Source organism: Tachysurus vachellii, chromosome 15 (assembly GCF_030014155.1).
Source record: "Tachysurus vachellii isolate PV-2020 chromosome 15, HZAU_Pvac_v1, whole genome shotgun sequence".
Classification (NCBI taxonomy): domain Eukaryota; kingdom Metazoa; phylum Chordata; class Actinopteri; order Siluriformes; family Bagridae; genus Tachysurus; species Tachysurus vachellii.
Window position 1 is genome coordinate 20,653,231 of NC_083474.1, and position 13,583 is coordinate 20,666,813.

General features: G+C 39.2%; 1 protein-coding gene and 1 pseudogene across 1 annotated transcript; both read right to left on the minus strand.

Annotated features, from left to right (window-relative positions):
- Positions 1-975: 975 nt before the first annotated feature.
- On the minus strand, positions 976-2,141 carry LOC132857776 (olfactory receptor 4D11-like). The gene is made up of 2 exons (XM_060887813.1): positions 2,121-2,141; positions 976-2,034 (listed from the first exon to the last, which is right to left on the minus strand). Exons 1-2 carry the CDS (start codon positions 2,139-2,141, stop codon positions 976-978), a joined length of 1,080 nt encoding a protein of 359 aa, XP_060743796.1.
- Positions 2,142-11,237: 9,096 nt separating this feature from the next.
- LOC132857777 (olfactory receptor 52A5-like) lies at positions 11,238-13,105 on the minus strand (annotated as a pseudogene).
- Positions 13,106-13,583: the final 478 nt, after the last annotated feature.

Consider the following 13,583-nt stretch of genomic DNA (forward strand, 5'->3'; position numbering starts at 1 on the left):
ATGAAATAATTCAAAGCACTGTTCTTTCATAAATATTAATATCCACTAGAGTTACAATTGACTGTGTGGGTGAGCATAATCCTCTTAGCTTTTCAGCTAACAGTGGCTTTTTGGTGAAAAAATAACAACCCCCATCCTGAACCCCCCTTCCCCGGTACCTGTCCTCTTGAGTAAAGAAAGAAAAGAGAACATCCACAACACTGGTGATGCTGAATTGTCATTGACCCGCACTATAGTACTGGCCTGCAGCACAATATTTATCAGTCTCTGGTCATTGCAGGTGCTCCAAGCAGCCCAAATAGGGAAATCTGATATTGCCAGTGGCCACTGGTGCTGAAGGCCATTTTCTCAGTTGTATTGGGGGCAAGGCAACCTGCCAGTATGCTTTGGTTAAGTCAAGGGTATATGAAGGTATATCAAGGGGAATATGGACAAAGACCTCCCTAAACTCTCCACTAGGTCATCCACTGGGGGGAGGAGATAGCTATTGAATACAAAATCCTGGTTGACCAGGGGCTGGTGGATTCCAAGATAATTCGTTCCTCAAGCATCCGTTCCTCAAGTACCATTCCCTGTTAAAGAGAAGTTGCAAAAGTGTCCTGGAGAAGCAGCCACTAACTGCCTCATTTTGTTGTGCAATTTGCAGAAAGATTAAGTTTAATTTGACTCTGAACATAATACTTATATTCGTAACTGCGCAAAGCAATGAGTGATTGAACATCCTGGTTTAAATGAGTATTTTCTACTGTTTTATCAGCCAGTTTATGATAATTTAGCTAAAATATTTTTTTTGAACATCAGGAGTCGAATTATAAATAATATTCATATATTAAGATGATATATCAATGCATAATTTAAGATCATTTTATTTTAGCGCAGTAGAAAAGCCTAGTTATTCTAGTTATTTTGAATTAGTCTACTTATTATAACTTCATTGGTACATTGCAAAAGACTGTGTTTTCTTTTAGTTTTCTGTTATGTAAAATAAATTTTTCTTTGTAAGAATTTAAAAATTGTTTGTCGAATTTCCCTTGTATTCAATCCATAAATTAGAGGATTAAGAATTGGAGGGAAGATAACAATCGAAACACCAAATGCCCTTCGTAAGTGTGGAGATACTGCTTCTAACCGGTGAGAAATCAGTAGCAAAAATGTGTTGACCTCAAAACTCAGAAAAACAACTAAATGTGTCCCACAGGTTTGCATTGCCTTACTTATAGATTTTGCCTGTTTTGTAGAACGACAGGTAATTAGGATTTTGACATATGTAAACAATACCATCAGTATTGAAGGGCCTTGTACAAGAGCTATAGTAAACAAGCCATAATAGTTCATTACTCTTGTATCCTCACAGATTAACTTCATTAAAGAAGGATTATTGCAATATGTGTCAACTATATTTGTCCTGCAGATTTCTTTGCTTAATGTGAGCGAAAATACCGACCCAATTATAGCAAAATCTGCGGACCAGACCATAAAAATAAGTTTCACCAATTTACCTTGTGTCATTAGATTGTGGTACCTCAAAGGCTTGCAAATGGCAATGTATCTATCATAAGACATAACAGAGAGAAATAACAGTGATCCAGTTCCATAGAGGTGAATTAGAATGCCTTGCAAGGCACAGGCAGGGTAGGAGATTTCTCTGCTCAGAGACAGTATACTACCAAACAGTTGAGGGTAAAAAGCTGTAGCTCCCATAATGTCACATATAGACAAATTAAACAGCAATATGTACATAGGTTTATGCAGTTCCCTTTTTGCAACAATAGTCACAAGTAGCATGGACTGGATGAACAAAATTAAACAGTATGTGATGATGCCAAACATTAATATATAAAAAGCATTGGAAAGTGGCATGTCCAGTGATTCCAAGGTCAGAATAGTCATAAAACGTGTTACATTTGAATTATTAATAGATTTGTCTTCCCCCATTGTAACTGCAAGTCCTGGATAAAATAATAAGATAACAATATATTGGTTAAGATATTTAGCATTAGCAAATTGTCTTGTCTGATGAAATTGTCTTGTTTCCTAACCTAGAAAAATCCAAGAAGATATGTTGACAATTAGTGAAGTGAAAAGTGTCACAGCATCAAAAAAACCTGCAAACTGAATACAGCTGCACTGATGGTGTTCATTATAAAGACTTGGCTATCCACCCAGAGACCTAAAATATTTATATCTCTTGGTATTAACTTATCCCACAGGTCAGATGTGTTTTCATATCACACTCAATTCTGACCACTATGACTCTGTGTTTTGTTGTTTAAAGGCAAGAAACTGGATCTGTAGAGTTTATTGGTGCAACTACATGGAATAAACAGGGTACAGCATATTCTGTGCATTTGGTCTTCCAGAATTCTATCACCTCTCCTTTGCATGATTAAACACAGCGTGGAGGATGCAGCATGGGCCAAACAGAAATGGCATCATGAAGCCAGCACACATAAAACTGTCTCCAAACCACAACTAATATAGTTCAAAACAAAATTAAAACATTCACTTATGGAGGAATTTTAAATGAAATAATTCAAAGCACTGTTCTTTCATAAATATTAATATCCACTAGAGTTACAATTGACTGTGTGGGTGAGCATAATCCTCTTAGCTTTTCAGCTAACAGTGGCTTTTTGGTGAAAAAATAACAACCCCCATCCTGAACCCCCCTTCCCCGGTACCTGTACTCTTGAGTAAATAAAGAAAAGAGAACATCCACAACACTGGTGATGCTGAATTGTCATTGACCCGCACTATAGTACTGGCCTGCAGCACAATATTTATCAGTCTCTGGTCATTGCAGGTGCTCCAAGCAGCCCAAATAGGGAAATCTGATATTGCCAGTGGCCAGTGGTGCTGAAGGCCATTTTCTCAGTTGCATTGGGGGCAAGGCAACCTGCCAGTATGCTTTGGCTAAGTCAAGGGTATATGAAGGTATATCAAGGGGAATATGGACAAGGACCTCCCTAAACTCTCCTAGGTCATCCACTGGGGGGAGGAGATAGCTATTGAATACAAAATCCTGGTTGACCAGGGGCTGGTGGATTCCAAGATAATTCGTTCCTCAAGCATCCGGCTCACCTCCTTCTCTATAGGCTGACAATGGGCTTGCAGCTGAATCAGAATCAGAATCAGATTTATTGGCCAAGTGTGTTGACACACACAAGGAATTTGGTTCCAGCAGTTTGTGACTGTCAAAGGTACAGACATAAATAACACTATACTATACAAGAAAACTATACAAGAAAACAATGCAGACGATGAGATACAATATAGACAGAATGAGTATAAAATATGGATATAGAATGAATAAAATATATAAAATAGGAATATGGAATATGAACGATCAGTAATGTACAAAAAGTGTTGGAGTGCAAATAACAGTATTGTGTAATATTATGCTTTTTGTGCAATATACAGCAGCAGTAGTGTGTAATATACAGATGATTTGATGACTGAGTCCTGATAATGCAGTACTTATGATAAGAAGCAGTGAATATAATTATGGTGAGTTGTTGATCAGGGTGATTGCCTGTAGTGGTTCTACAAAGTATTGACTCAATGGGGCTAAATACAAATGCACGCTTTTCAGATATTTATTTGTAAAAAAAAAATTTGGACACCATTTATCGTTTTCCTTTGGTGTTTTTCATTATGTGCCACTTTGTGTTGGTCTATCACAAAATCCTAATAAAATACATTTTTGTTTGGGGTTGTAACCTGTCAAAATGTACCAAAATGAAGGCACTGTAATGCTAATTTTAGCAATTCATGTTCTTTCAATTGCATTTCTCCCATTCTCACTAATGGTTATGGACGTTTAAGATGTTGGCTGCTTTCCCCTAGTCACCACAGCATTTGCAACTTGTTAAACCTGGGATCCAAACTCACCACCTTCTGATTGGTAGTGCAATGCCTTAACCAATAAGATACCATTTGACCACTTTGCCACACTTGAAGCTGATGAGACTTAAATTGTGACTGAAAAATCTTATGAATGTAAGTTTGCACCCAACATGCTATGTGTAGTCTTTGTGCAGTCTTCAGAGAGCTAACTGTTACGTGCTGTGTTTGTGGGTTCGGTGTTTTGTTTGTTCTTTCTCTCTCTCTCTTTGCTCCACTATCTGTCTCTTCAGATCCCTGCCATTGGGCACCTCCTGTCAATCTTCATTATCCTGTGTGACGTCATCCATCGATCCACCAATCAACCAGGATCGGAATCAGGATTAGAATCAGAATCAGAAACAGAAACAGAAGGAGAAAGAGAACGTGTGCTGATTTGTTAGAGTGCTATATTGTTGTTGGTTTGTTTTGGTATGTCAGACTGTTCATGTATCCCAACTTGTTAGTCACTCGTTCGGCATCTGTATGCTTGTGTTTATTCGCTTTGTGTATGTGACTTTGTTTATATTGGGGAAGACTGGACAGGTGAGTACGTCACGTGACATACATTGTGCAACACGTAGGTAAGCTTTTATGTATTAGACACACTAGGTTAGGAGCGCGTGCCACCCTCTGTACCTTTTGTTTGGTTAGGAAGTATAGGTTAGTTAGGGCGTCATCGACGCTGAAGATTTGTTTTATCACTTTCCTTTGTAGTTTAGGTAAGAGGGTTAAGATCAAGTTAGCGTGGTTTTGTTTTGCTTATTTCTTTGTTTTGGCACCGCTCTTGTCTCTTCCCCCCTTTGTGTGTTTTTTTGTTATCTTGTTTCTGTAGATATCGTAAATATTATCACCTTTGTCACCACCACTTGTATGATAATAGAGACAGGTTTTGCCCACTGTAAGTTGTCCTTGTCATTGATTGCCACATACACACCAGAAATCTAACTTTATAATCATTTCATATTGTTACCTCCCAACCATACCCATAAACACCATTTGGGATCGTAACAAATGGGGGCTCGTCTGGGATAGTTTTTCCCGTGTTCAATATTTTTGGTGTGTGTTGGCGTCATCAACGTAGTTGTGGGGAGCATACAAGCTAACTTGTAGGTTTACGCTTTACTGCTAGGGGTATTGGCATTAGTGTAGTTCTTTTTAGTGTGTCGTGTGTAGGAATTAATAATCGAAACATGCCTTTGTTTGATTTACAGTCGTTTATTAAAGATCCCACCACAGAACAGCTAAATAACTGCAGGAAGGATGACTTATTTGCAATTGCGGCACATTATAATATCTCTATTGTCAGGCAAGCTCATAAAGAAGAAATTAAGCATGTAGTATTACAAGGTTTGACTGACTTAAATGTTTTGCTCCTAACTGGGGATGCTGATGATGAGGAGGCTGATGGGGAGACGTTTTCTCTTGGTGCCGGTGCACAGCCTATTTTAAGGGATGTGCAGAACATCGGGGAGGAACGGGCTATAGCTGAGGCTGAGGAGGAGTCCGACGCCAAGGCCAGCTTACCACTCTTTGAACCGTTCTCTCCCGTCTCAACTGGGTCTAGAGCAGATGTGCGACTGAAGCCCCGCCTGCCCCCGTTACAATTAGAAGCCCAAGTGCGGCAGGCTGAGTTTGAGATGCGATTAAAAATACGCAGAATGGAACTAGAGGTCGAGAAACAAATAAAGTTGCGACAGCTCGAGCTGGAAGCGATGAAGATTGCCACCAGCTCAGCTGCACAACAGACTCCCGCACCAGATCCAAATGTTTCCCCGGTGGTCGGATCATCCTCAGCTACCTTTGATGTGAGCAAACATATTGCTTTAGTACCTCACTTTAGGGAGACGGAGGTGGACTCTTATTTTAATGCGTTTGAGCGCATTGCGCTTTCCCTCCGTTGGCCAAAAGATATTTGGTCTCTCTTGGTACAGTGTCGTCTGATTGGTAAAGCTCAGGAAGTCTGCTCTACCCTGTCCTTAGAAGACACTTTAAAATATGACACACTAAAAGCTGCTATTCTACACGCCTACGAGTTGGTGCCTGAAGCATACAGATGCAGAACGAGTGAAGCATACAGACAAAGATTTAGAAATCATAGGAAAATGTCTAATCAGACTTTTGTTGAGTTTGCTAAAGAGAAGGGTATTCTCTTTGACAAATGGTGTGTTGCTAGCAAAGCTACTGATTTTAATTCACTGCGGGAATTAATTTTGCTGGAGGAATTTAAAAATTGTCTGCCGGAGCGAGTAGTGGTTTACCTGAACAAACAGAAGGAAAACTCCCTCTCTCAAGCCGCAGTGTCGGCGGATGAATTTGTGTTAAGTCACAAAACTGTGTTTTCCTCTGTACGATCTGAAAAGACCTCGTCTACCCAGTCACAGTCCCTAACTCCAAAATGTAATTCTCTGCGTCCTAAAGAGGTAAGGGAATGTTTTTACTGTCATAAACAGGGACATGTAATTGCTGACTGTATTGCACTGAAACGCAAACAACAGCCGAAAAGTGTTGGTTTTCTGAACACTGTAGCTGATTTATGTAAGTCTGACGCTGTGTGTGAAATACCTGATTCTAGTTATAAGCCGTTCTTGCTGAAAGGGTTAATTTCGCTAACTGGCAAACCTGAGGATCAAAAACAAATACAGATGCTTCGAGATACTGGTGCTGCACAGTCGCTTGTTGTTGCAGATGTGCTGCCGTTATCTGATGAGACATTTTGTGGTTCCAGGGTGTTAGTACAAGGACTAGAAATGGAAATAAGTAATGTACCACTACACCGAATACATATTGAAAGTGAGTTAGTTACTGGATTTGTGAGAGTCGGTGTACGGCATTCACTTCCCATTAAAGGCGTTACCTTTATCTTGGGCAATGACCTGGCAGGGGGCAAAGTAATGCCTGTGTTAGAGGTTTTGGATAAACCCGATGTGCTTTGTGGGAATGATGAATTGTCTAACACATACCCTGACGTTTTCCCAAATTGCGTGATATCGCGCGTGCAGTTGCGGAAGGCGGGCGATGTGGTCACCCTGTCTGATTCATTCATTGCCCCAATTTTCGCACCGGATATGCATTTGACAGTCGTTAATGATGAGTAGCAGCAGAGAGTAAAATCACTTGGCTCACATGTTACAGCTGATGTTTTGAAACTCCTGGTGACCCGAGAACAAATAATTGCTTTACAGAAAGAGGATCAAACTCTCGCTAAGTGTTTTGCCACTGTTAACTCTTTAGGAAAGACTATTGTTAAAGAACGAAATGCTGAATATGTTGTTGAAAATGACCTATTGATGCGTAAATGGTGGAAAAAAGGCAGCCTCGGATAAAGAGGGGGCCGTTAAAGGTCCTAAAGGAAAATATAATGGCCATTGAGACAAGTCCTAGAACTAACATTTTAGACTATGTTTGCAGATTCCGAGAACGACTGCATACTGCCTGTGCTCTTGCTAAGAAAAATCTCACTGCTGCGCAGAAAGGGATGAAAAGTCTCTTTGATGAGAAAGCTATGCTTCGCTCGTTTAAACCTTGTGACAGAGTTCTGGTTTTATTACCTGTCCCTGGTTCAGCTTTGTCGGCACGATTTGCTGGTCCCTATGAAGTAATAGAGAAAATCGGTGAAACCAATTATGTGATACGTACTACTCCTGACCGAAAACGCCAATCTCGTTTGTGTCATGTTAACATGTTAAAAGCATATCATGACAGGAATACACAGGATTCGATTACAGAAAATCTGGCAGCACCTGTTGTGGACCTCCACGGTGGTGGATGGAGCTGATGAGGATGGCATTGTGTTGTGCAACGCCCCTCAGCAATGTGCACGTTTGCACAATTCGGTAATATTGAAAGATCTGCCATCACATTTTATGCATCTAACAGAAGTACAAAGATGACATTGTAGAATTAATTCGAGCGTTTCCATTTCTCTTTGTGACATTCCAACATCACAACCCTTTGTCCGGTCAGATGAATGTCAAAACGCATTTGAAACGGTTAAGTCTCTGTTGTGTAATGCACCTGTTCTTGCAGCAACCAATATTGCATTACCCTTTAAGTTGGAGGTTGATGCTAGTGCGGTTGGTGCAGGTGCCATTCTCCTTCAGGAGGATGAACAGGGCATTAATCATCCGGTGTGTTATTTCTCCCGTAAGTTCAACAAACATAAAGCTAATTATTCCACCATAGAAAATGAGGCTTTGGCATTACTACTTGCGTTACAATATTTTGAAGTTTACGTTGGTTCATCATCTCTGCCTGTCACTGTGTTCACGGACCATAACCCATTAGTCTTTCCTCTCGCATGTATAATCAGAATCAGCGTTTAATGCGCTGGTCACTGGTCATACAAAATTACAACCTGGAAATTAAGCACAAGTCGGGTGCAGAGAATATTGTGGCCGATGCACTGTCCAGAGTGTAGTGTTAATATCTACAGTCACATTTGTTACTGTAAACCAAACAGTTGTTTGATCTTAAGGAGAGGGGTGTTATGTGCTGTGTTTGTGGGTTTGGTGTTTTGTTTGTTCTTTCTCTCTCTCTCTCTCTCTCTCTCTCTCTCTCTCTCTCTCTCTTTGCTCCACTATCTGTCTCTTCAGATCCCTGCCATTGGGCACCTCCTGTCAATCTTCATTATCCTGTGTGACGTCATCCGTCGATCCACCAATCAACCAGGATCAGAATCAGGATTAGAATCAGAATCAGAAACAGAAACAGAAGGAGAAAGAGAACGTGTGTTGATTTGTTAGAGTGCTATATTGTTGTTGGTTTGTTTTGGTATGTCAGACTGTTCATGTATCCCAACTTGTTAGTCACTCGTTCGGCATCTGTATGCTTGTGTTTATTCGCTTTGTGTATGTGACTTTGTTTATATTGGGGAAGACTGGACAGGTGAGTACGTCACGTGACATACATTGTGCAACACGTAGGTAAGCTTTTCTGTATTAGACACACTAGGTTAGGAGCGCGTGCCACCCTCTGTACCTTTTGTTTGGTTAGGAAGTATAGGTTAGTTAGGGCGTCATCGACGCTGAAGATTTGTTTTATCACTTTCCTTTGTAGTTTAGGTTAGAGGGTTAAGATCAAGTTAGCGTGGTTTTGTTTTGCTTATTTCTTTGTTTTGGCACTGCTCTTGTCTCTTCCCCCCTTTGTGTGTTTTTTTGTTATCTTGTTTCTGTAGATATCGTAAATATTATCACCTTTGTCACCACCACTTGTATGATAATAGAGACAGGTTTTGCCCACTGTAAGTTGACCTTGTCGTTGATTGCCACATACACACCAGAAATCTAACTTTATAATCATTTCATATTGTTACCTCCCAACCATACCCATAAACACCATTTGGGATCGTAACACTAACTAATGTGAATTTTCACAAATAAACATATTACAAATAATGGAGGAGAAATTATTAAACCTCCTGCATTTGACACTAAATAAGTGAAAACAACCATATCACCATGTTTTCAATTACATAGAGAAAATGTAAGAAGATCACTTGTAAGATCACTTGTAGCAAGTGATGCCTCTAAGTAATGCCAAAGAGGTAGTGACATCCCTGGCCATTGAAGGGTCCAGACAAATCTCTAGAGAAGAGTGACCTCTCCAACTTAATCTTAAAAGAGAGAATGATTCGAGTGTCAGTATAGAAAATAGAATAGCAGTGGTTTGAAATACCATGTGCGGATATGACCTCACTGGGAGAATGGGTGTAAAGGGAGAACAGAAGTTGACTCAATATTAGCTACGATAATTCCTCTTCACTGCTTCTCTCTTTCGACCCATCCCGAGGCATCCAGAAATTGTACCAGCTCCGATTGTCTTTTGTGCCATGAAGATTTTGGACCTTCACTATGAGGTCAAACGTGAGGATCCTGAGGCATCTAGAGATTTACCAGCTCCAGTTGGACTCATGAAGTATTCAGACATACTACGAGGAGATGCCAATTCCATGTGGTCTTTGAGGACTTCCTCATCAACCTCTTCGTCAATTCCACATTTGTCAGACTGTATATTTTCACACCTCCAGTGTCACCCAAATGAGGATGGGTTCCCCCTTGAGTCTGGTTCCTCTTAAACCTTCTTCCTTTACCATTCAAGTGAGTTTTTCCTTGCCACAGTCACCTGAGTCACCTCAGACTTGCTAATTGGGAATAAATACAAATACATTTAAATATATCAAATATTAATCTTGAATTTTTGTACTATATTAATCTTTATATTAACCGTTTTTATGTTCTATGTTTATGTTCTGTAAAGCTGCTTTGAGACAATGTCAATTGTTAACAGCGCTATACAAATACATTTGAATTTTACTTTAAGTTTTTTGGGACTCTATCGGAGCAGATGTGGATCCAATCCATGTGACCTGACATTATATTGTCTCTAGGTGAGAAGAAAACTACCAACATACTGTACTGGTAATTCAAACACGAAGTATGAACAGAATAGTCTTCAGACTGTCAGTGTATCCTCGCATTTGCATTATACTGTACCAACTCTTGTTTCCTGTTTTCCATTTCCACTAAATCCATAGCCTTTTTGATGTTTTGCCCTTATGTTTTTGTCCGCAGTTTTTCTTCTCTGAGATCTATTTTCTCGCTCGTGCATGTTAATGTCCACTTCCTGTATGCCATCTTCTACCTGTTTATTAGATTGTTTTAGTTTGTTTTGGATTGTTTGCCACCAGCTTCAATAAACTTGCTCCATTGGTATCTGCATCCACCTTTGTGATTCAACCCTGCCATGTGACAACATCATCAATAGGCACAGTGTTATATGATGTGGTAAATGTATTATCAACCCTTGGTACCTATACATCATTTTGTTTCAGTCTAATTTTATTATAGTCTGTTTTTTTATGAAAACCATTATCCAGATAATACATTTAAGTGACATTTACAAATGATGAAGAAATATAGAAACATACAACTGATATACTCACCAACAAATAGTGGACAATTGTACTGACAAAAGTTAATTTAATTTGCATTGTGCACTATTGGAAATAATGTTCCAATAATACTGTTAGTACTAATATAGAGCAAGTAAATAGGTGAACATTTTTATTTGAAAATGTATGCAAGCCGTAATTCATGTGAAAGGTAGAATCATAAACATATTTACATGAATTATAGGGTGTTGTTTGAACACATGCTGTAATGTAAATGATAAGACTCACTGATCTTTAGGTCAATATCACAAATATGATTACATTTAAATAGCAAAATATAAATACTGCAAAATCTTGAATATTCAAAATTCATATATACAACAAACTTTCAGACTATTTATTTTTTGCTGTTGTTTTTGTGATGAATTGAAGAATATGCATATGATTTTTGATTAGTTTCCTGTTAGATAGCGGAAACCTTTTTTTGGAAAAATGTGAATTTTGTGAATTTCCTTTGTTTTCAACCCATAAATAAGGGGGTTAAGAATTGGAGGAATAATAATAATTGCAACACCAAAAGCCCTTTGTAAATGTGGAGATACTTCTAACCTATGAGAAACTAATAGTAAGAATACTGTATATTGACTTCAAAACTCAGGAAAACAACTAAATGAGTTGCACAGGTTTGCATTGCCTTACTAATAGATTTTGACTGTCTGGTAGTAAGACAGCTAATTAGAATTTTGATTTATGTAAACGATACCATCAGTATAGAAAAGCCTTGTACAAGAGTTATTATAAGCAGGCCATAGCAGTTAACCACTCTTGTGTCCTCACAAGTTAGCTTCATTAAAGAGGGATTATCACAGTATGTGCCCACTATGTGAGTCCTGCAGTTTCCATGCCTTATTGTGAGCACAAATAAGCAGGGTAAGAGATTTCTCCACTTTGAGACATTATACTTCCAACCAGCTGAGGGTAAAAACCTCCCCTTAGGTCACAAAAGGACAAATTAAACAGCAGTATGTACATCGGTGCATGCAGATTCCTTTTTAAAACAATAGTCACAAGTAGTACAGAGTGGAAGCATAAAATTAAACAGTATGTGATAATCCCAAAGATCAATGCAGATAAAACATTGGTTGGTGGTACAGTATGCCTAATGATTGCCTCCATGGTCAGAATTGCCATAAAACGAGTTACATTTAAATTACTATGAGATGTCTATTGCAGCTACAAGGCCTGAAAAATAGCAATGATATAATCATAATAAAACATGGGTCAAAATATTTAACACAGGCAAACTCTTTTGTTTTATGATAGCTATGCTTTCTTACCCAGAGCAAGCAGATAACAGAACGTATGATTACAATTAATTGAAATGTTTCATGAAACCCACAGACTGAGCACATCTGAGGTGATGGTGTTCATCTTCACTACACAGGCATCCACACAGTGGCCTAAAATATTTGTATCCTTGCATGTTTATCCCACAGGTCAAACGTTTTTCAAATTCCCTAGACCCTTGGTTATAAGGGACTGTGTGAGTAATCTAAGCTTTGTGTGTTTTTTTGAAGAAGGGTTATTTAATATAGATTACGTGAAAGACTGTTTTGTATTTGAAAACATGGGCAAGAGATGTAATGTATTTTACATTTCTATCTATTTAAAAATAATTTATTAAATACCACTCACTCTCACTCACTCATTTTCTACCGCTTATCCGAACTACCTCGGGTCACGGGGAGCCTGTGCCTCTCAGGCCATCTCAGGCGTCATCGGGCATCAAGGCAGGATACACCCTGGACGGAGTGCCAACCCATCGCAGGGCACACACACACACTATCATTCACTCACGCAATCACACACTACGGACAATTTTCCAGAGATGCCAATCAACCTACCATGCATGTCTTTGGACCGGGGGAAGAAACCGGAGTACCCGGAGGAAACCCCCGAGGCACGGGGAGAACATGCAAACTCCACACACACAAGGCGGAAATCGAACCCCCAACCCTGGAGGTATGAGGCGAACGTCCTAACCACTAAGCCAATGTGCCTCCCTATTAAATACCAATCTAATAATATAATATAACATGTTTTATACGTTGCTTGAATTTTACTATAGTTACTATGGTTACTATAGTTAAATTTTTTGCCTTGAAAGTTCTCTGCACTGCTCTGTTTAGAAATTACTGCCACACTCATACCACCAGGAGGGGCAGGGTAGAATCAGAAGAATTGCAGTCAGTCCATTGTAGCAGAAGTGCAAACCTGCAATAACACTTCTTTCATGTTAGGTGCCAAGTATTCTGCTTTCCAGTTGGCCATAGTTATGATTTTTACAAACCAATGGACTTGTCTCTGTTTGGACGAGTGAGACCCTTGCTGCTTTCATCTGTAAAAGATGAACAGTTGATCTGTTTCTGTGGTAGACTTGGTAGGATCAAGTTCATTCCACGTATGATAGTGGGGTTATCAAGAATTTTTGAAAGAAAGGGTAAATTGATTTGACTTCAGAGAAATCTGCATTTTAAGGGTGAGTAGAAGCTTGCTGTCTGAATGTGGTCAGTACATGTTTGAATCTTGGAGTCAAATAAATTAGAAGAAAGGTTTTGGAAGATGGTACAATAGCAGGGATGCAAAGATCACAAATGCCATGCACACATGACCTGGATATAGAGGAAGCAACCAGGGTCTGCAAAGCACTATTGACATATCAGTTCAAATTAGATCACAGACCTGTATTGTGAGAAACCTTTATAGAATTTAAACAGATCTCTATCTGGGTTACTGTCACAATCCTGAG

Bases quoted from the DNA above. Each gene is read 5' to 3' on its own strand.
- LOC132857776 (XM_060887813.1), bottom strand. From the start codon at position 2,141: ATGAACACCATCAGTGCAGCT. The intron at 2,035-2,120 runs GTATTCAGTTTG...TTTCTAGGTTAG, and splicing joins TGAACACCATCAGTGCAGCT to GAAACAAGACAATTTCATCA.